This window comes from Colias philodice, chromosome 2 (assembly GCF_061535455.1).
Source record: "Colias philodice isolate Cphi_HAF_F1 chromosome 2, ilColPhil1 Martin Lab GWU primary, whole genome shotgun sequence".
NCBI classification, from domain to species: Eukaryota; Metazoa; Arthropoda; class Insecta; order Lepidoptera; family Pieridae; genus Colias; species Colias philodice.
The window spans coordinates 5,456,136-5,479,868 of NC_143087.1; the positions used below are offsets into that span (position 1 = coordinate 5,456,136).

The following is a 23,733-nucleotide window of genomic DNA, read 5'->3' on the forward strand; positions in this document are numbered from 1 at the left end:
TGTATTACTATCCTTAATTTGTTTGTTCCCAGACAATGTGTCCCATATGCCTGGACCGTCTCAAGAACATGATATTCCTGTGCGGGCACGGCATGTGCCAGATGTGCGGGGACTGCATCACCGTGTGTCCCATTTGCCGAAAATTAGTCGAAAAACGCATCCTACTGTATTAGAATACAATAAAATAGTAAAGATGTTTGATCTGTGTAACTCGCATAAATTATTATAAGCTAAGTATATGTTATAAAATTGTAAACGTGATGATGTTGAAACATTAATAGGGCTTTTAAGTTTTAATGCCTTCGATTAGATTTTAAAAGTATCCAAATATACTATGGAATGTATGTTATTAAAAATAATTTTCAAGGTTATTCAAAAATGCATAATTTAAAGAAACTTTATACTTACTTTATATTTGGCAATTCAGGAAACATTTCTCTCATTATTTTTTTATGTGTTTCCAATTTATATTTAAACAAAGATCTATAATTTGAAAACGTATGATGTTTAAACCCGCAAAGAAAAAAATTGCAAAAATAATTTCAATTTGTTATGAATAAATGTATGGTATCATTAACCCTTAATCGGCCATGACTTCAAACAAGTTTATTTTAATACATCAGTACGGGGTTATATCGAGATTAAACAGTAAAATATTGGGTAGCTTATAGGTTTTTTTGGAGGTGGGATATTATTTCCCTATAACCATTAAAAGTTATGTTTTGTGGGAAATTATTTCCCTATATCCATGAACATACATGTGGGAAATAATCTCCCACTTTTGCCGCTTTTGCCCGCGTCTTTACTCGTCGATTTTAACTCAGGGACAAAAAATAAAAATGCATCATTAAATTTATTATTTATTGAATATGTATGAATTTTTAAATTACTTTTTACTCTACTCAACTTTTTACTTTTTATACCTACTTGGTATCCTTACAGGATAAAGGGAAATATATTCCCACTTGAAGATTTCATGCACGGCTACAGGGTATTAATTTCCCACCATTTTTTAAATTAGAAAAAATAACCCAAAGTAACAGCTTTCGCACGTTATTTTGTTTATATTTGATAAATAACACGTTCTTCTTTACGAATTATAAACAATTGCATATTTACAGGAATTTTTCTGGGCGTAGATCCAAAAACTATCTTGAATTTCGGGAAAAAACGGTCGTTTTAATGAACTTTTTACTTCGATTGTCTACTGACATTCACAGTTGAGGTTTAGAAAGAAGTGTTGCTAGAAAAAAATTAAAAGAACTATCTATCTTCAGGTGCGTTCCTTAAATTTTACCGTATCTTTAAAAATACAAAAAATAATAATTAATTTGTGGGCAATGCCGAGGTGGGAAAATAATATCCCCATGGCTTATTAAGGGTTAAACTCTTATACAAGTTATATGTACTAAAATTTGTTAAAGTGAAACTTTTATTACATCGTCTCAAACTTTTTGGTCTGTGTAGAGCATGTCGCGTGTATCGCGGCTGCCGAGTAGGTATTACCTACTCGGCAGCCGACCGTCACGCGACATGCGCTACACAAAGCAGTGTTCGGAACCGTTCGAACAGTTTCACTTTTACCGTGGTTTCATAAAACCACACAACATTATTCATTATTATTTATTGATACAACTATTATGAGAATTATTTTTGTCGAACTGTTAACATTCGCTTTTTAATTTTCGTTATTTTCGTCCATATGGACTAAAATGAATTTATATATTATTTATAAGTTAGCAACAATATTTATTTACATAGTACGTAAATATTTAAATGCATTAACTTTAATTATATAGTTTTCAAAATATTAACTGTTACTATTCTGTTATTTCTGAATTGAATCTTAATATGTTATTTAAGCCTTTCGTCATGTATGAATATTTACACTGCTTTAATTTAGAATAATTAATTTTTAATTTGAATGAAGTAAATGTTATGGTTGATAATTATTATTGTTACAAGTATGTTTATTAGATGTTACTGAGAACTTATTTTAGATAGTAAATGGGCTTACAACATAGGGAACAATATTGAGTAAAGAATTCTACACAAGTTTTTAATTTAATATAATAATATTGTAATACTGGTTGCCTTAAACATAGATGTAATAAGTACTAATGTATTCATATGGAGATTATATATACTGCCACGACTAAGAAATTGAACTTTAGGTATACCAATGAATGTACCTCTAATTATTTATTTTCATAATTTAGAAACAGCCAGAAAGGCATAGCTCATTTATACTTTCATTAAATTTTAGTAAATATTACATCTATAAATATTTAAATTAAACTCATGTGAGTGATAACAATGTTACAAGTGAATCTTTTGCTTTTGTTATATTATAATCTTTTTAGCACTGTAATTTTGGTAAGTTTTGTAATTTTAGTGAATTGTTTCCATTTTCACTAATTAATCAATATTTAACGTAATTTGATTTAAGGCACAAATGTTAAATGTTATTTATCAAAGCAAATTTTATGCGCTCGCATTCGTATTGAATTGCTTCAGAGTTCAGACTTAGTTAACTCAGTTTAGCTTGTCTACGCCTTGTTCAGATATTGTTTAATTATTTTAATAATATTAAATTTCGGACGATAGGAGCAGTGTCCCAGCAGTGGGAACGTATATGGGCTGATGATGATGATATTTAAAATGAGGTTTTTAAATTACATTAATAAAATACGATACCGGGCGTATAGATGTAGCAAAGCAAACGTGATTAAATGAATTAGATATTAGAATGTTAGGGCTAGAAAATTGTGTACTTCTAAATACTTATGTATCAGGCGCGATATGCATTTATCTTATACCTAGTTAAAGTGGATCTTGCATTTTTAAAAGTAATATACAATATTATATTCTCAAGTTATCTTACATGTTTAAGATTTTTACTGTATCGTACTTAATAAAGTGCTATTTAATCTTGAAATATTTTTTATTGTTTCTCAAATCCATGCAAATAAATTAAAATGTCACTTGTGAAAATAAACTAAAATAAACCGTCATTCATAACGATACGTAACAATTAACCCGAATAATTTGATACCAAGGTATCGTCCATGGTATATTTTTCCATGTCCTTGTTCATAATTTCTGGTCGGATAATATTGTAGTCGAAACCAGAAATTCGTTGACGAAGTAAATCTCTTGTAACATCTTGCAACTTGAAGGAGAGATGCGTGTCTCTGGCCAGTGCACTCTCACTGCAGCGTTGGTAATCTTTGATATAAAGGGCGGATAAACCATCAAGCTCTGGAGTTATTGCACAGAACAGGACTATGCCCGCACCTTGTTTCTAAAACACAAAACGTTTGAATTACCTACTATCTAGAAAAGTTAAATGTGTAGTTATAAATATATGCTATACTGCTCGTGGACTACGAAGTACATTAACTTACAACCATACAACCTATTACAAATAATATAAACAATTTATTTAATAATGGCGTAGATCGCGAGTCTTTTGGGATAGAGTTTTCTAAGCGAGGGGGATATATGTTATACCGTTAGTTTACAATATATCTCGCGATTTTTTAAACGGTCGAATAATTGTGAACTGCACCTTAATGCGTTATATTTCGTTAATCTGTACTTAGTTAAATTGTCTAATTTTGACTAGGTACCCATAAAATTTTATGAATTATCCCTGAATGGAAGAAATGTACAAATTTAGTAATAATATTGGTTAATTCATACTACTTGTACATTTAACTACCTCCATTGGATTGTGAACTCACCACAGATTTTGAAAACGGTCTCATATAATCATACAGAGCTTCGTAAACCCACCAGTTACGTGGCAGTCGAGTTTTTATAAACGAGCCAGGGTGTGCGCAAAATACACCTATGTTAGTGTTCACCCAGCGATAGCTCAAATAATGCATAGCGAGGAGCCCGCATAGCTTTGATATGTTATAAGCTCTGATTGAAGTATAATCTTCTTTAGGAAGTGATATATCGTTAAGTGTCGGTGATAACATTTTTTCATTAGACCATTTTATATTTCTGAAATAAATTAAGGAGGGAATAAATAATTTATAATTCCAGTTAAAGTAATTGTCAATAGACCGTTACTAAGCTCATATACACTACTGATTTATAAATATGAAACTTGAAAGCAGTTCGCGACTTTTGATAACAAAACCAAACCTATGCGATTCCGAAGATGTGAATACCACTCTTGCATTCGGAGCAAGAATTTCTTCGAGGGATAATAATAAAAAGTATTGGCTCAAATAGTTAACTTGAAATGTTGTTTCCAAACCATCTTCTGTTAGTGTCCACGGTAGACCAAACGTAGCTGCATTCAATATAACTATATCAATTTTCCTGCAATATTTATAATTTAACCCAAATAATATTTTTAATGTAAATATTGAGGTAGATAACTACGATGTTAATTTAATTACTTTTCTTGGCTGAGAATCTTTTCCGAACACTTCTTTACTGAAGATAAAGAAGCGAGGTTCAATTCGAAGAACTTAATATTCTCATACTTTTCGCAAACGTTTTTAGCAACAATATTTGCTTCATATACGTTACGACAACCCATTATTACGTTGCAATTAATTGCATTTAAACAACGAGCAATCTCTAAACCGAGACCACTATTAGCTCCCGTAATTAAACATGTTTTATCTTCTAGGTCTGCATCTTTAACGATCTGAAATAGGTCGAAATTATATGAAAATTAGAAGATAGCACAAAACAAATGCTGTGCAAAAATTTTATTATTTTATTAGTTGGCGTTACGGAATAGAAGAAGTACCTACCTATGTTATATCTGTACAGGTAGAGTGTATACGTAATTAAGAAAATAAATAACACAAAATATTATGAAAAATGTACCTCCTCTGCTGTAGGGCCATGTATCCTTACAAACTCTAAGTTTTTGAATGGAGTTTTAATCCATTCTCGAATTTTAGTTTCCTTGACTAAATTATAAACTTTATTAGCTTTAAAAGCTGTCGAGTATTTTCTATAAGATGGGAAAATACATTTAGTTACATATAATTAATTCAAATGATACATTTTATTAGGTTATTAATTATGGAGCATACTGTACCTAAATATGCACTTAGAAAACATTTTCTTGATAATTAAATTATACGAAGATTACTCTCCGTTGCAACTCAAATATAAATTATTTTAATATGGCAGTCAGGTGACATAAAAAAGTTCAATTAATGAGGTTTTACACTAAATAACATAAAGAAAATAAACATATTTAATTGAAGTTGCCGTGGGTAAGGTGATATTATGTCGATCCTCCGCGTCCTATCCTGCAAGCAAGTTCGTGCCGAGGTTCACCTTTAATACCCTCTTTAGCAAAGGTTCTTCCTTAGTACTTAAATTAGTTATATTTTATCATTCAGATATATACCTATGAAAAAAAGTTCAAAGCGGGTGGAGCGACTGCTCTGGGCACATCGTAACGAGCGCCAAAATATAATTATAACGCATAAGATGTCGTAATCTAATCGCTTGATTGAAATTAATTATGCTGCATCGTAGAATAGAATACAATACATTTTTTTTTTTATTAATAACAGAAAAGTCGTTAAATTTAAATCACGGAATGTGATTTGAATATACGACGCACTGAGCGGCGAGGGAAGCGATGACAGAAAAAACAATCTCTTTCATAATAATAATATTTAGTTACTTAAATATATATTATTAGGATTTCGAGATCTTGTTGCCTATTGCCCAACAGACGTCCGTAAGCCATAGTCCAGGCACCCATAGTAGGTAGATAGCGCTATGCGTAAGGGCGTATTCAGAAAGAAAGCTTGAAACTTATAAACGCTTATAAGCACTTATCGGCGCTTGTCAGCGCGGGTAACCCGCGCAGGAAAATATATGAACATGACAAGCGCCGATAAGCGCTTACAAGTTTCAAGCTTTCTTTCTGAATACGCCCTATGTTTCTTGTAATTCTTTTTTTTTTGTGGTGTTTCACCACATGTTTCTCAATGTTAGCCAGAAGGGCTTCTACATTTTAGCGCGGACGCGTTCTTGTAGTGCGCTCGGCGGCGCTCGGTCTTGTTCTTTTGTTCAAAATTGAGAGCCTCTGTATTCAAAAAGACATAATATTATATTATATATAATACGGAGATAATATTATGATTGCGGTTTTAAGGAAAAACTCTCCACAGATAAATAACAAAATTATTACAAATCTACCACCCAGCGCCATAGTGCAGCAATTCAATTCAATATTTTAATTTATGGCAGTACTGCGTTGCCACAATTTTGCCAATGTCCTGTAGTGAATGGGTTTGTTCACGTTCAAAAAGTTCAAATTAGCTCCAACAGTTTCAAATCAAGCGCAGATAATATCTACAACAAACACAAAAAACAACACAATATATATATTATCCAACACCAAGTTAATATATGAATTAGTATAGACAAAGACTAGATAGGAGAAATTATGTAATTGTGGGAAAAAAAGGGGGAAAGAAAAATTATAGTTTAATATTATTATTTTTAATAAATTTGGATAAAACATACACAAAAGGACTAAAGGTCAGTGAAAGGAGAATATTCATGTTGGTAGGGCGGGGGATAGTAGGGGGAAGGATGTCGTATAAAGAGGAGTTTTTAGGACAGTTGAAGAAAATGTGTTCCAAATTTCCCTCATCTATTCCGCACTCACACATTTATTATCTTCAATCATGACATTGACAAATGTCAAAAAAATCATATTTATTATTGTGCTAATGTGTTGTCAAAGCATAGCATAAATCAAAATAATATTATAATTTTGTAAAAGTTTAAAAGCTTTAGCTTAATATTTATGTACCACATTAACACTACTATCTACTGTAATGTTTTAACATTATTTCACCACATCTATTTTAATACAAATTATAAAGATTAGAGTTACTTAAGTTTAGAGTTTATGAATTTATGATAGAGTGAAAAAACATTAATAATAAACGTAAATTACGATGGATAAGCGGGGCAAAAGACACCATTCGTCGTCTGATTCTGATAGTGTTGAAGAAAGTCGCCTTAAGGACTTGAAAGAACGAGATGAGTTTACCAAAAGGTTACGAAAACGTGATGAAGAAAAGGTCAAGAAAGTAACTGAAGTTACCAGTAAGAGATCGTATGAAGAAGCAGCAAAGCGGCTCAAATTAGAAGCAGAAGATAGAGACAAAATTTTACCAAAACTTCGGATTCAATCGCGAAGAAAATATTTACAAAAAAGAAAAGACGATAAAGTTGTTGAACTTGAAGACGATATTGCTGATGATGAATACCTTTTTGATGAAAGCGTGTAAGTTGACATGAATTACTTTTTTTTCATAACAATAACCTTAAATGTGTTTTAAAGTATATGTGTCCCAGCATTAATTAAATTTATTTATTTAGACTTACAGAAAGAGAGAAGAAAGATAGAGAGCACAAGAAAACAATATTGAAATTAGCTAAGGAACATGAGAAGGCAAGAGAGCTTGAAAATATTCAAAGGTATCATATGCCACAAGATCTTGGAAAAGGGGAAAAAGGTAAAATTTTAAGAATTCTAAAAATCAATTAATTTTCTATTTCTATTAACTATTTCCTGTCTCAGTGTATGTGATAAAGTCTTATAATATATTAATTATTCAATATAAATATACTACTAACAAAATAAAACTAACTAAAAAAATAAATTCCTAATCGGTTTACTAAGTGAACTAAAGTTTAATTACAACAATACATATTCTTCTAGGTGAATACATTGAAGTTGATGAAAATGAAAAGTTGCCTCATTCAGAGCAAAGAAAGTGGGAACAAGAACAAATTAAGTCTGCATTCTTTAAATTTGGTGCAAAAGATGCAAAAGCTCAAGATGAATATGAATTACTTCTGGATGAACAAATTGACTTTATACAAGCACTTCAACTTGAAGGTAACAAAGAAAAGAAAGAAGAAAAAGAAGTTTCTGAGTTTCAAAAAATGAGAATGACTATAGAGGAAACAAAAAAATCACTTCCAGTTTATCCTTTTAGAGATTCTCTCATAGAAGCAATAAAGAATTACCAAATCTTAATTGTTGAAGGTGAAACAGGATCTGGCAAAACAACACAAATCCCTCAATACCTTCATGAAGCTGGCTTTACTGAAGAAGGTAAAAAAATTGGATGTACACAGCCAAGGAGGGTTGCAGCTATGTCCGTTGCTGCTAGAGTAGCCCAGGAAATGAATGTCAAACTTGGAAATGAAGTAGGTTATAGTATTCGTTTTGAAGATTGTACTTCAGACAGAACTGTCATCAAATACATGACAGATGGTACATTACACAGAGAATTTTTGTCTGAACCTGATCTTGCATCCTACAGTGTCATGATCATTGATGAAGCGCATGAACGTACCCTACATACTGATATTTTATTTGGTTTGGTTAAAGATATAACAAGGTTCAGACCAGATTTAAAACTTCTCATATCCAGTGCTACATTAGATGCTGAGAAATTTTCATCATTTTTTGATGAAGCACCTATATTTAGAATCCCAGGCAGGAGATTCCCTGTTGATATCTATTATACAAAAGCACCTGAAGCAGATTACATTGATGCCTGTGTAGTCTCAGTTTTACAAATACATGCAACACAACCATTAGGAGATATTTTAGTATTCCTTACTGGGCAAGAAGAAATTGAGACGTGTGTTGAGATGTTGCAAGAGAGAACAAAAAGGTTGGGTAAAAAGCTAAAAGAACTTGTAATACTACCTGTTTATGCAAATTTACCTAGTGACATGCAAGCAAAGATATTTGAACCAACTCCTGAAGGTGCACGAAAAGTGGTACTTGCTACTAATATAGCGGAGACATCACTTACTATTGACAATATTATTTATGTTATTGACCCTGGATTTGCTAAGCAAAATAACTTCAATTCTAAAACTGGTATGGAAAGTTTAATGGTTGTACCTATTTCTAAAGCTTCAGCCAATCAGAGAGCTGGCAGAGCGGGCAGAGTAGCTCCAGGGAAATGTTTCAGACTGTATACTGCTTGGGCATACAAGTATGAACTTGAAGATAACACTGTACCAGAAATACAGAGAATAAATTTAGGAAATGCAGTGCTTACATTGAAAGCCTTGGGAATCAATGACTTAATACATTTTGACTTCCTTGATCCTCCTCCTCATGAGACCTTAGTGTTAGCTTTGGAACAGCTATATGCTCTTGGTGCTTTGAATCATCATGGAGAGTTAACTAAAGCAGGAAGACGAATGGCCGAATTTCCAACAGATCCCATGCTTGCGAAAATGCTGTTAGCTAGTGAAAAGTGAGTAAAGAGTATTTATTGATTAATTATGTTGTGAATTATTACTTAATTTATATCATAACTTATAACTTAAATTGATATTAAATTTGAATTATATTCTTTTCAGGTATAAATGTTCAGAGGAAATTGTAACTATAGCAGCCATGCTGTCAGTAAATAGTTCAGTGTTTTATAGACCAAAAGATAAAATTATCCATGCAGATACAGCTAGGAAAAACTTTTTCCATAGCAGTGGGGACCATTTAACACTGATGAATGTGTATAACCAATGGGTTGAATCTGAATATTCTGTACAATGGTGTTATGAAAATTTTATTCAATATAGGTCAATGAAGCGTGCACGTGATGTGCGAGACCAACTTGCTGGACTAATGGATCGAGTTGAGATAGAAATGGTATCCAGTTTAGCGGAGGATGCTAATATTCGTAAGGCCATCACTGCAGGATACTTTTATCATATAGCTAAATTTTCCAAAGGTGGCCACTATAAAACTGTTAAACATAACCAAGTAAGTTTTGAATATATATTAGAAAATTTAACATTATTAATAAATTCTGTAGATGAATTGGAAATTTTTTATTTATCATATTTTTAATGTTTTTTTTTTCAGACTGTAATGATTCATCCAAACAGTGCCTTATTTGAAGAACTGCCAAGATGGGTCATATACCATGAACTAGTATTTACATCTAAAGAATTTATGAGACAAGTAACAGAAATTGAAAGTAAATGGCTCTTAGAAGTTGCACCTCATTACTATAAAGCTAGAGAATTAGAAGATTCAACAAACAAGAAAATGCCAAAAACTATTGGAAAATCTGCCACTAAACAATAAAATACATATGAAAGAATTTAACTCATTTAATTTTATTTATACCTTTCTATTATATAATACTTTATCTTCCCCTGAAAAGGGATTATTTGCAATTAATATGTATTAACAAAAAAATATAACAATTTGTGAACTATAACAAAAATTTTACATTTAAACTAAAAATCTGATACTCTTCCTTTCCTCTCCCAGTCACCAAATCTAGTTGGTTCTGGTCCTCTTGGCCCACCTATCTCTCCCGTATGGGGATTCGTGTCATTGGGCCAAGCAGGCAAAGCATCTTCTTTCGGTGGAGACAAGTCCGCTTGCTCTCCTAAATCTTTTATAGGAGTAGTCTCTCTCAATTTTTTTCGAAATTCCGCCAACCTTTTCGATTCTGCTTTTGTCACATTTTCCTCGGTTCCAGGAGAAGTTGGCTTTTGTGAATATTTAGCTAGTGAAAAGTTGCTCAATATTCCTACAAAGAAATAAAAATTATGAGATTGTGTACATATCAGGAATTCAATTATTTAAACGCAATTTAGGAAGAAACTTACTTGGTATATTGCTTTTAGGAAAAAATAATGAAGTAACTAAATGCATCTTTATCATTTTATGATTTTAATTTATTTTTATCCAAGCAAAAGCCCAATTTTTCTACGCTTCACTTATTAAAATACTGTTCAATAATCCAAGTACAAATCGCAATAGATAAAACTTAAAAACAAATATACGTGAAGTCCCACAGTATTACTCTCTATGCGTGAAGCAGGCCTGCGACAGCTTAGTTCCAAAAAAATTCGCCAAGCGCTAGTTTCGCGAGCCTTGTTGGCAGCCATTTTGTATCGCTATTTGTCAAACTCAAATGTGTCAAATTTCAAAATGGCAAACAGTTACCTACTTATTTATTTATTTATTTATTTATTTATTTATAAATACTTATTGTGTTACTTATCCACAGTACCTAACAGAAAGAAGAAGGCAATGAGATATAATATTATACACAACCAGTGAAAACTGAAAAGAATTTGGCGTTGATCTTAATGAAGGAAAGCCCGAAAGGATATCGGATGCTCCAAAAAATATTTAATTTGCCCAGTAAACGAACTTTAAATCGTTTGGCTGAAAATATCATTTTCAATGTGGGGCTAAATGACAATATTTTTCGAGTAATAAAGCACAAAACACAGAAATGGGACACAAAGAAGAAACTGTGTTCTATTTTGTTTGATGAGGTTGCTTTTACACCTCATCTCACTTATGTTGAGTCCCAAGATGAGATAAGAGGATTTAAAGACTTTGGGTATGGAAGAGTACTAAGATTTTGCGATCATGCCTTGGTATTCATGCTAAAAGGAGTGTGTTCAAACTGGAGACACCTACATTATTCTTCTTTTGTGAGGGAACAACTGCAGGTGCTACAGTAGTTAGAATTTTAAAGGAAGTGGTCACTAAAGTGTCAGAGTCAGGACTGATACCTTTAGCTCTTGTATGTGACCAGGGCTCGACTTTTAGAACAGCCATAAATATGTTGAAATTGGAGACTGCACGCAAAAGGATTTTAAATGATGAATGCAATGGTGAGTAGATAAAATCTCTTTATGAATGAATAGCCCTTGCATGCACATTGTCTGCTTAGAAGTTGGAAAACACCTGGGATAAAAAGTACCCATCAACATTATATCTTAATATCCATCTGTATGTTAGTACATGTCATATGTCACCTGTGTGCTTATTTTCATCTGTAATCTGACCTGTAATACTTGCATCAAATTAACTTGTTGAACTCAATATACTTTTTTGTTTGCAGATGGAACTATTGAGGTGTCAGGACAATAGTTAAGTGTAGTGTTTGATCCCCCACACCTACTTAAGGGCCTAAGGAACAACCTGCTCACGAAAGACATGCTCTTCAAAGGCCAAGTTGCCACATGGAAGGATATACAAACAGTATTTGATGCTGATTGCCAACTAGGTCACACTAGAATGCATAAAAAGCTGACAGAGCACCATGTTTATGCAGCAAAAATGAAGAAGATGAAAGTTAGTGTAGCTGCCCAAACTCTGAGTGCAACAACCAGTGGAATGCTTAAATACACTGCATTGTTCAGTAAGTATTTACTCGGTTATCAATATGCATTAAGTATCTAAAAATACTAAAATTATCCTCTTAATCACTCACTCGCTTTACTTTTATTTATTTATTTACGGTCTCCAACTTAATAAACACCATGAATTCACACTATGTAAATACTTATTAAAGAACTAGATTTCCGCCCGCGGCTTCGCCCGCGTTTTCAAAGGAAAACCCGCATAGTTCCCGTTCCCGTGGGATTTCCGGGATAAAACCTATCCTATGTGTTAATCCAAGTTACCCTCTATATGTGTGCTAAATTTCATTGAAATCGGTTCAGTAGTTTTTACGTGAAAGAGTAACAAACATCCATACATCCATACATCCATACATCCATACATCCATACATCCTTACAAACTTTCGCCTTTATAATAGTATTAAGATAAGATTAGGTTCTTAATCATATTTTACAATTTAGTCTTTATGAGTCAATAAGACATTCAATTCAAACTAATGTATGCTTTCTTAAGAGTCTTATAGAATAGAAACAGTAGTTGTTATTTTTGTTTATATTTTTTATGTGTTACTAGTTTTTGCCTGCGTTTATTCTACATATATACCTGCCTCTTGAATCACTTGTACCTATCTATTAACAAAAACCACATCAAAATCTGTTGCGTAATTTTAATGGTCTAAGGTTCTAAGCACACAGGGACAGACAACGGGAAGCAACTTTGTTTACTACCTATGTAGTGATACTTATCATGTGATACTTATTTAATTATGTAATATTTCAGAAACTACAGCCTCAGGTCAAAATGTCAGTGAGACAATGGCCACAACAGGTGAAGCTGTGGAGTTCATTGACAAGCTATTTGATAGCGTGAACGGTTCTCGAGGAAGCACTGTCCGGGGCAAACTGCGTGGACCTATAAAGCCGAAAACATATCAAATTTTCAGTTTTTGGACAGAAGCCAAACAAATATTGAAAAATATTAAATTTATTGATACAAATAGCAAGAAAGCTCGCAAAAATAATAAAATCTATAAGGTTCGAGTTCCTTCTCTTAATGGATGGGTTACAACTGTAGAGAGTTTTGAAAGGTTGTCTAAACTGTTGTTCGAAAAATATGAAATAGAATATTTTTATCCTAGAAATGTAAATCAGGATCCTCTAGAGAACTTTTTTGGTAGGATCAGAGCCATCAATTATAGGAATGTCAATCCTGCTGCAAATACATTTATGAATGTGTTTAAATCCTTACTGATGTCCAATGTTATGGGTCCACATTCGATATACGCAAACTGTGAGGATGATGTAGGAGACACAGTAGTTGATTTTTTAAAACTCATACCCTCATACAATGTTGATGAGAGTTCCTCATCAACATTTGATGAGGATAAAGAAAAGGCCATGTGTACTAGACCCATAATATCAATAACAAATAACATTAGCAGCAGCAATTGCAACCAATCTCTAAACCCAGTCAATGAAAGATTGCGCGTGCATTCTTCTGCATATACAGCGGGGTATATGTGCAGGAGAGTGACACAAAAATTTTAGTGTAGGAGATGCTCTGAGACTTATACCCAAAAAAACAGAGATTTATTTCACAAATGGATCGAACAAAGAGAATACACCCTTTTGAATCACAATTTAACCTTTTGACCGCCAGAGCAAAAACGCATCGCCGTGCCCTCCACGCCAAGCCACAAATTCAATGAGATAACCTTGAAAATAGTAGGGAGTCCAAAATGTTATCGATAAACATAATAATTCACGTCTGAATATTTGAATAAACAGCTTATAACACAAAAATAATATTTATTTAACCTCATCTCCTACTGTAAAAACTTAAGACCACATTTATAGCAACTATCAACAAAAAAAATCAACCTTTTGAGATACAAAAATACATATAAAATTGCAGCAAGTTACAGCACTATTCTCTATCAGTTACGCCCCATTGGCATGTATACATGCCAATGGCGCGGGCAACCATCCTTTTTTTATAATCTCTCGCTTCTGATTAGGGATGTGTAGCTGTATATTATTATAACTTATCGAGTTTATTTATTAAGTTTATATGAACTATAGGTATTATTGTGGAGTGTTTATTTGTAAATATCAAAACAACTATTACCTTTAAATAAAGGGAATTGCATTAAAACTACATATTTATTTTCCAATCATTTAGTTTAATACTTGAGTTATTACAAATACTAATTATATGTAGGTACCTATTTAGGTCAAAATAAAAAAAATGAAAAAAAATAATAATAAAAAAAAATAAAAATGCGCAACAGTTCTTCTGTACTATAAAACTCTTCACTTGCCATTTTTGCGATTATAATATTGGTAGATACCTACTCGATAAAATATTTTTACAACTTTCCGCACTTAACAACACGGCACGCGCTTACGACGTCACCAGTCCGACATCTATTCATGTCAATGGCGCAGAAGGGATTGCATATCGATACTGTGCTAGGGATGCGCATGATTGGCGAAAAGGAAAATATTCAAATCAACAATATCCACAATATAGACAATATATTATTATACCAAAGAATGTAGTATTTACCTTTTTTCTCAGTGACTAAGCTTATATATTTTTTTTGTAGTTATTACAAAAATTAAGCGAATTAGAGTAATTTCGCTGAAATTTTAATGAAGTTACTTGAATATTACACTACATCACTAGTAGGCACGTATACATGTCATTGGCGCGAGAGAACATGCTTTTTTAGCCATTAATTAAGTTATTTTTTGTCATCAAATATTTGAATAACTACTTGGCAATTTTGTTTACTGTGTACAATTATGTAATAACTGGGGATTCAGTTCATAAACTGTATAAATAAAACACGTAAAAGTAAAGGTTTAATATGTTTATTTTGTATTTATCTATGATCTGTTTCTTGGCATGTATAGGTGTCGTTGGCGCACAGGGCACGATTGCGCATGACATCTATAGATGTCATTGGCGTTCAAAAGGTTAACCTATCCATCAAAGAAATTTTTAATGATATATAGGGATATCTCGGGCCTTATACATGATTATTTGAATACAAAAGATGTTTAAAAAAACATTTAAAAATACAAATAATAAAACAATTTGATATAAATTGGTTGGGGTGTACACATCACAAAACAGAAGTAAAGGAGTGGTTGCTCAATTTAATGATGCATGTGCATAATTGGTGCAACATAATAAATAAAATTTTAAAAGGAGGTGTACAAGAAAAACTTGTTAAACAGATGTGTGCACCTCAACAAATTGCCTTTGACAAATATAAAGCCCATGGGCTGAGGAAAACTAAATAAAAAACTAAAATCTTAAATTTTGTTTTATTTTCATATTTCTTTCGTTATATTCGTATCCATTGAACGTAACGAAAGATACTTTGAACCTTGCAATTTATAGAATTATCCCTACAAAAAATTTCCGTGGTACATCACTATGCTATCGATATTCTATGCGTCATCGTGGCTTTTATAGCTCGCTGTGGGTCATCACTAGTAGGTGACGTTACGACACTAGCGCTTGGCGCATATTTTTAGAACTAAACGTCACCCGTAGTACTGTCCTATCTGTCTCTGACTAATATATAGTTATCTGTGGCGTGAAGTGAAAACCGAATTGTGACAAGCATAGATAAGCAAGTTGAATTTGACAATATTTCCAATTCTCAAATCATTTGAATTTCCAAATTCTTTGATTTTCGTTGTTATATTAATATTGGGTATGGTCTAAGGTCAAAAATCACAGAAATATTATATTAATGTATCGACAAAAATGTCTATCGTCTTTTTTATTTCGAATATGTAGCAGACAAGACATTATTTTCAAAGACGATTTTTTTGCAAATCTGCTGTCTGACATCTATTGTCTATGGAATTATCATATGATCAATCGATGGTTTGCGTACCTATTGTATCATTGTAGTTTCCTCCCTCAATCTTTAGATTGTAGTATTTGAGATCCGAATTTAATATATACAGAGAGAGGTGATACCAAAATGAAGGGGTGCATTTTTAACATCGATGCAGGATATTTGGAGGGCTTGTGCCGTGGTTTCAAGTGTGGCATCCTAAAGCAATCAGATTATCTGAACTTGGTGCAGTGCGAGACCCTCGAAGGTATGTAATTTTATATTTTTAAACAATACAGATACATAATTAATAATTCAACATAAGAAATATGTACTGTAACTAAAATATTTTGCAGATTTGAAACTCCACCTTCAAGGGACTGATTATGGAACGTTCTTGGCAAACGAGCCCAGCCCTCTCGCCGTATCCACTATTGACGATAAACTACGTGAAAAACTCGTTATTGAGTTCCAACATCTCCGCAATCATTCAGTTGAACCAATGTCAACATTCTTGGATTTCATCACTTACAGCTACATGATTGATAACATTATTTTATTGATTACTGGAACTTTGCACCAGAGACCGATCTCTGAGCTTATTCCGAAGTGTCACCCACTTGGATCATTTGAACAGATGGAAGCTATTCATGTAGCTGCCACACCAGCTGAGCTGTACAATGCTGTGTTGGTGGACACTCCACTTGCACCATTCTTTGTGGACTGCATCAGTGAACAGGATTTGGATGAGATGAACATTGAAATCATCCGTAATACTCTATACAAGGCATATTTGGAAGCCTTCTATGAATTCTGCAAGCAGATTGGAGGAACTACTGCTGATGTCATGTGTGAGATTTTAGCTGTAAGTAGCTATATGCATATTAAGCATTGTAACTTAAAATGTATGCTTATCAGATATAAATGACTTGTTATGTTTTTAGTTTGAAGCTGACCGTCGTGCTATCATCATCACTATCAATTCATTTGGCACTGAACTGTCAAAAGATGATCGTGCTAAGCTATATCCACGCTGTGGTAAGCTGAACCCCGATGGATTGGCTGCTTTGGCCCGTGCTGATGACTATGAGCAAGTGAAAGCTGTTGCCGAGTATTATGCTGAATATTCAGCACTCTTTGAAGGCGCAGGAAATAATGTTGGTGACAAAACTCTGGAAGATAAATTCTTTGAACATGAAGTGAGTAAAAACACTTGTATTTTTTGGAGAATCTATTAGTAAACATTATTATTGAAATCATTAATTGTGACTATTTTATTTTAGGTGAGCCTGAATGTTATGGCCTTTTTACAACAATTCCACTTTGGAGTATTTTACTCGTACCTAAAGTTGAAGGAACAGGAGTGCAGGAACATTGTATGGATCAGTGAATGTGTTGCACAAAAACACCGGGCCAAAATCGATAACTACATTCCCATATTCTAAATTGGCTATTGATTGAAATACTTGAAATATTTCTGTCTATGTACATACTTGTAATATGATTTATTTTCAATCTATTTATCAAATGAATGTTATTGAATTATTGTGATTGCCACTGTTGTTATGTAGTTGTGATGTTACAACCATTATTATCACTAAATGCTTGGCAAGTATATATAGTAAAAGGATGAGTATCCCAGATATTTATTAGCTTAAATATAGCTATTAGTTGCTATGTATAACCATTCCAATATTTTTGCCAAGAATCAAGTATTTCTTCAAATAATATTAAATTTAAAACCCAGACAGTTTAAAATAAACCTATCAATGGTGGAAAATTTCTCATCTTTGATTTGAAGTATTAATATTCAAAAGTATAAAAATGATAATAACTTGGGGGGGAAAGATATATTTGTAATAATTGTAACCAGAAAACTTTGAAAAATTCTTTTATTTTATCATACTCGTTTAATGTTTAAAATCTATATAGGATTGCAAGACATCTCTCTACCTTTCTTTTTAAAACTGTTGTCTATTTTTCTGTTGAAAAAGGTATTATTATTGAAATATATTAATATTAAATTATAGAATGTTTAAAATGAACTAGTTTGTGACTCAATAAAAATATATAATACTGTATAAATTGTTTTATTTACAAAATTATATTTTCTCTGCTCTGAATCTGTTCTCTAATTATATCAGTTATTGGACCATCATATGATAATATTTTTTTTGATCTAGGTTCCAGTAAATCACAATGCTTTTGCCAAAACTTTTCTTTTAACATATCATCATGAATATCCACAATAGCTGTCAGTTTTTTATCAGATGTATCTTCGCTGACAATTTGCCTCAACAGTATTGTTCCTCTTTTGAAAATCTCTCGTTCTTTGTTATAATTTATGTTGAACTCTTTGAATAGAATTTCATTTTTATCAGCTGAAACAGTTCCACACAGTCTTTTTTCAGCCTGAACTGGACTAAGTTTACCTCTCAGTATTAGTGTCCAAAATGTAGTATTATATAAATTATTGATATGTACATCAGCTTGTCTCCACTTCAAGTAATCAATAAGATTTTCATTGGATGGATATAAAACAATGCGGCCATCAAACGCTGGAGGATATTTAAGTGGTTCTTCACCAAAAAATTTAGTCCAGTAAAAAACATATGATGATGAGAATTTACTGTTAATAGTTGTTAATAGTTTTGCTGCACGCCTTTTATACAGTGTAGTGTTTTTTTTAAATATAAATGAATACTCATCACTTTGTCCAAAGGCTATGCAAATTTCATTGAAATCTTTCAATACACTAAATGCAGCATAATTCATTAATCTCAATGCTCTGATATCATTCGGTTTTTCAAAATTATGGTCATCTGAAAACTTATGAAAACATTTACCATCTAGTCTAACCACAATCCAAGTATTTGGTAATAATGCATCATCTTGTTCAAAATTTTTCACATATTCAAAAGAACTTTTTGCCATTTTTGTTACAAATATATTATGAAAGGAATATTTCATACACCTATTGACAACACTTGTTATTTTTTTAGTAAGCATGAAACTTCTTATATAAAAATCTAAGTTTATTAAATAATTTTCCAAAAAAATAAAGTACTTTTTAAATGTATATGTATTTCAAACTTCTAGCTTTCATTCAACTATAAATACTTTAAGAAAGTCAAGTGAATTTGTCAAACCAATATTTTTAATAAGAATCACAAAACAAGGCAACAGCGTGAGACAGTGAGCACAGACCTCCCCTGAGTATTTAATATGTTCTGTGGCACAGACTACGGATTACGGAGATTACAGTGCACTGCTGTGGAGTGTCCGAGTGTGGTGCACTGTGCAGAAGCCAGAGACGTGGCCGTGGGTTTAAAATTGACAAAAATTTCCAATTTTGATTTTTGAATTTGGAATTTTCAAACGCCATGTCACAGTGTCAGAATTCAGATTGACATATATTAGTAGTTTTTTTTTCTTTTGAGTATGGCAATGAGCGAAGACTTTTTGGCAGTGTCAAGTTAAAATCATTTATCAATGATTTAGTAAATAATAGGACATAATTATTAGGGTTCCATAACATACGTATAATCATCTCCATAGCTTTTAAGCTTAGACCATTATGATGCAATGCAATGTGACCATCATAACAAGTACCACCAATGCAATGTACACACTACACATGTACACATTACTTACTCTGTGGAACACACAGTGATTAATGAATTCGCAAATGTCATTAGTGTCACTTAACTCATGTATGATGTACATTATATAAATAAACCCATTTCTATTCCTTGATTTATGTTATTATTTATTTTAAAGAGTATTGATGAACATATAATCAATTAGATACGATTTAAAAAGGCTATCTTCAATTAAATCAACAATGGAGAATGTGTATAACAATCCTATACGAATGAGAATAAATAAAATATTTGATAGCCACGTAATAGCCGATAATAGCGAAGCTTTACACACTATTTCTGGATTATGCTCCTCAGATTCTGCTTATATGAGAAGAACTCTGATCAACGAAATTGAGAAAAAAGACTTATTGGTTAATAAAGCTATTTTGACAGAATACAGTAAGGTAAAAGACAAACTGAATGTTTTATTGGAATCTTTACGAACCTTAGATGTAGCTGTTAAAGATATGTCAAATAGATTAAATGAGTCTAAAACAAAAACTCATCATATTATTGCACAAACAACCAAACTCAATGAAGAGAGAAAGAAAACAAATAAGAAGCTCACCTGGGTTAATGCCTTTGTTAATAATTTTCAAATATCACCAGAGCTCAATCAGCATCTATACAATACTTCAACTATGTCATTAAACTTCTTTAATTCACTGTCCCAAATTGAGAAATTGCAAGATAATTGTAAGACCCTTGTTCAGTGTTGGTATCAAACCCCAGCGTTTGATATTTTAGAATTAATTGGACTTCAACAAGAAGCAGCTATTGAGAGATTATATCATTGGGCTATTGGAGCATGCCTTGTTGTTGATTCTCCTAATAATGCCCTAATTCCTAAAGCTTTGGTAAAATTTGAAAATAGACAAGTTTTGTTTGCCAATATAATTGATGAATATTGCAATGCAAGAAAGGGAGTGGTTGTGCAGTTATTTATTGATGTGCTGACCAAGGGAGGTGAAAATGGTTCACGTCCAATTGAATTTTATGCCAATGATCCCAAGAGATACATTGGAGATATGTTGGCTTGGGTTTACCAAGTCATACCAATAGAAAAAGAATATTTGATAACATTATTTAAATTTTGTACAATGCCAGATAAGGATGAAAAAATCATTGATGGGCTTATAAGGATAATGGATTCTTTATGCCCTCTGCTTAAGGTTAGAGCTGAACTTATATTAAAACCTGATAAAGATCCATTAATGCTATGGTCTATAAGTAACTTGATCACATTCTACAAGAATACAATACAAAATATTTTTGCAAAAGGACATTTGATTGATACTTTTGATGAGCTTTTGAGGAAATGTGAAGATAATTTCCTCATGACTCTAGATAGTAAAGTGCAAAAAGAATTAAGTCATGGAGTGAAAGCACCACCCTTAGATTTGAATCCCTCCATTGTTGTAACAGATTTGGTTGGATTTTTGAGAAGTTTAATGAATATATCTAACAATTTAAACAACTCAGATAAGAGAGTGATAATAACCCATATTTTAGACCCACTTTTGCATGCTATAAATGAAACAGCTTGTCATCTCAGTTCCACAGACATGTCTGTATATATGTTGAACTGTATATATCACATACAGTGCACATTGTCTTTGTATACTATACTGGATGAATACAATGAAAGATTGCAAGCTCAATCAGAAGCCCAAATTGATACATTAACATCAGAGCAAGCTAGTTTTCTTGTAGCAAATTTAAATATGGGACCAATATATACAATCTTACAAGAGAAAATAAATGGTCCTCTCTCTGCTATACCTGGCATGGATACAGCTTCACTGAAGGTGTTTCTTAATAAATTTGATATGTTTTTAGTTACTCCTGATGTATATATACTCCCACAATTGAACTTATTGCTTAGTCATACGCATAAATCCTTGGTCAAAAAGAGGGCATTTGAAGTTATTTTTGCAATTTATGACCAATTATATACTGCAATTAATGATCCCAATAATGGTTATGTAGATCCACAAGTAATAGTGCGTAGATCACCTAGTGAAGTTAAGAAATTGTTAATGTAAAATTATTTAAATTATGAACATAATAAATTATGATGTGCAATAATTAAAGGCTTTTTATTATTATTTATACTAATCAAAAAAATTTAATTGTTTTGATTTCAAACTTCTATAAATTTTAAAATGTAACTTGAATTAAGCTCTAATATTTTTTAATAAACTAGCGGTCCTCGGTCCTCCCCGGCTTCGCCCGTGATACATGTTTACGTTTTATCTTCGTAAGAACCATCCTCGTACTTATAGGAATATTATAAAAAAAAGAATTAACGAAATCTGTTCCTCCGTTCTCGAGTTTTGCGGCGATTCATTTTTATTATGTACTAGCTTTCCGCCCGCGGCTTCGCCCGCTTTATCTAATACCTATTAAATTATATACTTAAACCTTCCTCTTGAATAGCTCTATCTATTAAAAAAAACCGTATCAAAATCCGTTGCGTTGTTTTAAAAAGTTAAAAATAGGGACATAAAGAAAGCGACTTTGTTTTATACTATGTAGATAATGTAGTGATGCTTCTATATCCAGTGACCGATAGTATTTTTCCAAATCATTTTTATTTCATTAATAAATTATTTTTTAAGTATATGAATGTCTTGGAATTTGAAATCTTATGTACCTAATTCAAACGCTACAAGGGCGAATGTGAACTATGACGTCTTAACAATCCGTTTATATACTTACAGGCTCGGAAGTTTGAATCACAGAGCAAGTAATGTTTGAATGGGCGCTAGAGGGGAAGTACCAACTTGAAATACTGGAGATAGCAAAATTTGATGAAAGGAAACATTTCTGATTAAAAAAAAATAGAACTACATTTACTACACAATTAAAGATTTGTGAGCATTCTCACATAATTTGTATCGAATTGCAGAATGAAATAAGTAACAAGTTATTAATTTTTTAATTTCACGGTCTTTATTTCGTGCTTCAATGTAGAAAATTTAAAAAAAACAGGACTCTAAATTTAAAAAAAAAAGGAATGTTTCTTTTAACCGAAAATTCTCCAGTATTAAGTACTTTTCCATCCTTTACAATATTTATTAATAGTTATCTCTAATTATACCTAGTCTAAGATCCGAATAACCAGATAAGACGTATTTTTTATAAATTATAATACAACATACCCGATGATAACTTGCCTATCAAAAAATGCTCACGCAATTTTTTTGTCTTAGGTACAAATATCAATTCACTTGTCAGCAGGCCATAACTATGTACACAAAAATGAATAAGTAGGGAAGTCTTTATAGGCAGATCTCTAAGGCATATTATTCTATGTATTAAAATATAAGAGCTGAAATAAATTTTGGTTTGGTTATCAAATGAATGAAAGTGATGAAAGAAAATCCATAAGAGTTAATTAAATTTATATAAGCCTTGACCACAAGCATAGGCAAGTGATCATAGGCATATTTGTTTATAAATTACTAGATTTCCGCCCGCGGATTCGCCCGCGTTTTCAAAGAAAAACCTGCATAGTTCCAGTTTGGCGTTACCACAGTTACTATGGGATTTCTGCGCAGGGGACGAGTCAACGCACACAAATACCTAGTGTTAACACTACGCATTTTGGGATTACGAATTTAATTTCACACACGACATAGTCAAAAAAGGTACCGGCATAAAGTGAAGTCCCATGTTCCCTAGTGGAGTAAGGGGCAGATGCATTACACATCTGTTTCACTGATCGATTTTCTTTAGGGACTAGTAGGTGATCACCCTTCTGTGTCCTACCCAAAGAGGCCTACCAGACTGAGACATTTTTTTTTCGTCTCCACCGGGAATCGAACCTAGGACCCCTTTTTGTTACACTCAGACTCACGCGTAAACCAGTGTACCACGGAGGCGGTCGACCGGCATAGATAGTATACCACTCATATTACATATACATTATACTCTTTGATACCACTATAGCTATATACCGGCTCGGTACCGGTCAAGAAGCTTATATCTAATACCGGTGGTCAGTGTCTGTGGTAATATGAGT

The 23,733-nt window shown here is 32.5% G+C and overlaps 8 protein-coding genes across 9 annotated transcripts in view; 5 read left to right on the top strand and 3 right to left on the bottom strand.

Annotated features, from left to right (window-relative positions):
* The window catches only part of mib1 (E3 ubiquitin-protein ligase mind bomb 1), a 133,597-nt gene extending 133,045 nt beyond the window's left edge, over positions 1–552 (top strand). Inside the window, exon 17 of one of the 2 annotated variants that reach the window (XM_089704095.1) lies at positions 33–552. In XM_089704095.1, coding sequence (XP_089560221.1) covers positions 33–173 — 141 coding nt within the window. In that variant the 3' untranslated portion in view covers positions 174–552. The remainder of the gene's footprint in view (positions 1–32) is intronic. The other variant, XM_089704100.1, reaches the window with a different exon arrangement.
* A 2,385-nt stretch (positions 553–2,937) lies between these two features.
* LOC149490417 (WW domain-containing oxidoreductase-like) lies at positions 2,938–5,103 on the bottom strand. Its single transcript, XM_089703951.1, has 6 exons — positions 5,075–5,103; positions 4,858–4,987; positions 4,419–4,672; positions 4,159–4,338; positions 3,747–4,014; positions 2,938–3,304 (listed from the first exon to the last, which is right to left on the bottom strand). Exons 1-6 carry the CDS (start codon positions 5,095–5,097, stop codon positions 3,035–3,037), a joined length of 1,125 nt encoding a protein of 374 aa, XP_089560077.1. The 5' UTR covers positions 5,098–5,103; the 3' UTR covers positions 2,938–3,034.
* Positions 5,104–6,747: 1,644 nt separating this feature from the next.
* l(2)37Cb (DEAH-box helicase 16 lethal (2) 37Cb) lies at positions 6,748–10,152 on the top strand. Its single transcript, XM_089704141.1, has 5 exons — positions 6,748–7,297; positions 7,393–7,529; positions 7,736–9,299; positions 9,406–9,808; positions 9,911–10,152. The coding sequence occupies exons 1-5, from the start codon at positions 6,966–6,968 to the stop codon at positions 10,133–10,135; spliced, it is 2,661 nt and encodes an 886-aa protein (XP_089560267.1). The 5' UTR covers positions 6,748–6,965; the 3' UTR covers positions 10,136–10,152.
* Positions 10,146–10,874, bottom strand: LOC149490419 (succinate dehydrogenase assembly factor 4, mitochondrial-like). Its single transcript, XM_089704480.1, has 2 exons — positions 10,669–10,874; positions 10,146–10,589 (listed from the first exon to the last, which is right to left on the bottom strand). The coding sequence occupies exons 1-2, from the start codon at positions 10,721–10,723 to the stop codon at positions 10,291–10,293; spliced, it is 354 nt and encodes a 117-aa protein (XP_089560606.1). The 5' UTR covers positions 10,724–10,874; the 3' UTR covers positions 10,146–10,290.
* A 9-nt stretch (positions 10,875–10,883) lies between these two features.
* LOC149490420 (uncharacterized) lies at positions 10,884–14,427 on the top strand. Its single transcript, XM_089704422.1, has 3 exons — positions 10,884–11,691; positions 11,922–12,221; positions 12,984–14,427. Exons 2-3 carry the CDS (start codon positions 12,017–12,019, stop codon positions 13,748–13,750), a joined length of 972 nt encoding a protein of 323 aa, XP_089560548.1. The 5' UTR covers positions 10,884–11,691; positions 11,922–12,016; the 3' UTR covers positions 13,751–14,427.
* Positions 14,428–16,082: 1,655 nt separating this feature from the next.
* Positions 16,083–18,147, top strand: VhaAC39-1 (V-type proton ATPase subunit VhaAC39-1). Its single transcript, XM_089703961.1, has 4 exons — positions 16,083–16,330; positions 16,419–16,927; positions 17,007–17,261; positions 17,346–18,147. The coding sequence occupies exons 1-4, from the start codon at positions 16,210–16,212 to the stop codon at positions 17,505–17,507; spliced, it is 1,047 nt and encodes a 348-aa protein (XP_089560087.1). The 5' UTR covers positions 16,083–16,209; the 3' UTR covers positions 17,508–18,147.
* THG (tRNA-histidine guanylyltransferase) lies at positions 18,137–19,471 on the bottom strand. The gene has a single exon (XM_089703970.1). It carries the CDS (start codon positions 19,069–19,071, stop codon positions 18,157–18,159), a length of 915 nt encoding a protein of 304 aa, XP_089560096.1. The 5' UTR covers positions 19,072–19,471; the 3' UTR covers positions 18,137–18,156.
* A 293-nt stretch (positions 19,472–19,764) lies between these two features.
* Positions 19,765–21,793, top strand: Cog6 (conserved oligomeric Golgi complex subunit 6). The gene has a single exon (XM_089703980.1). It carries the CDS (start codon positions 19,907–19,909, stop codon positions 21,749–21,751), a length of 1,845 nt encoding a protein of 614 aa, XP_089560106.1. The 5' UTR covers positions 19,765–19,906; the 3' UTR covers positions 21,752–21,793.
* Positions 21,794–23,733: the final 1,940 nt, after the last annotated feature.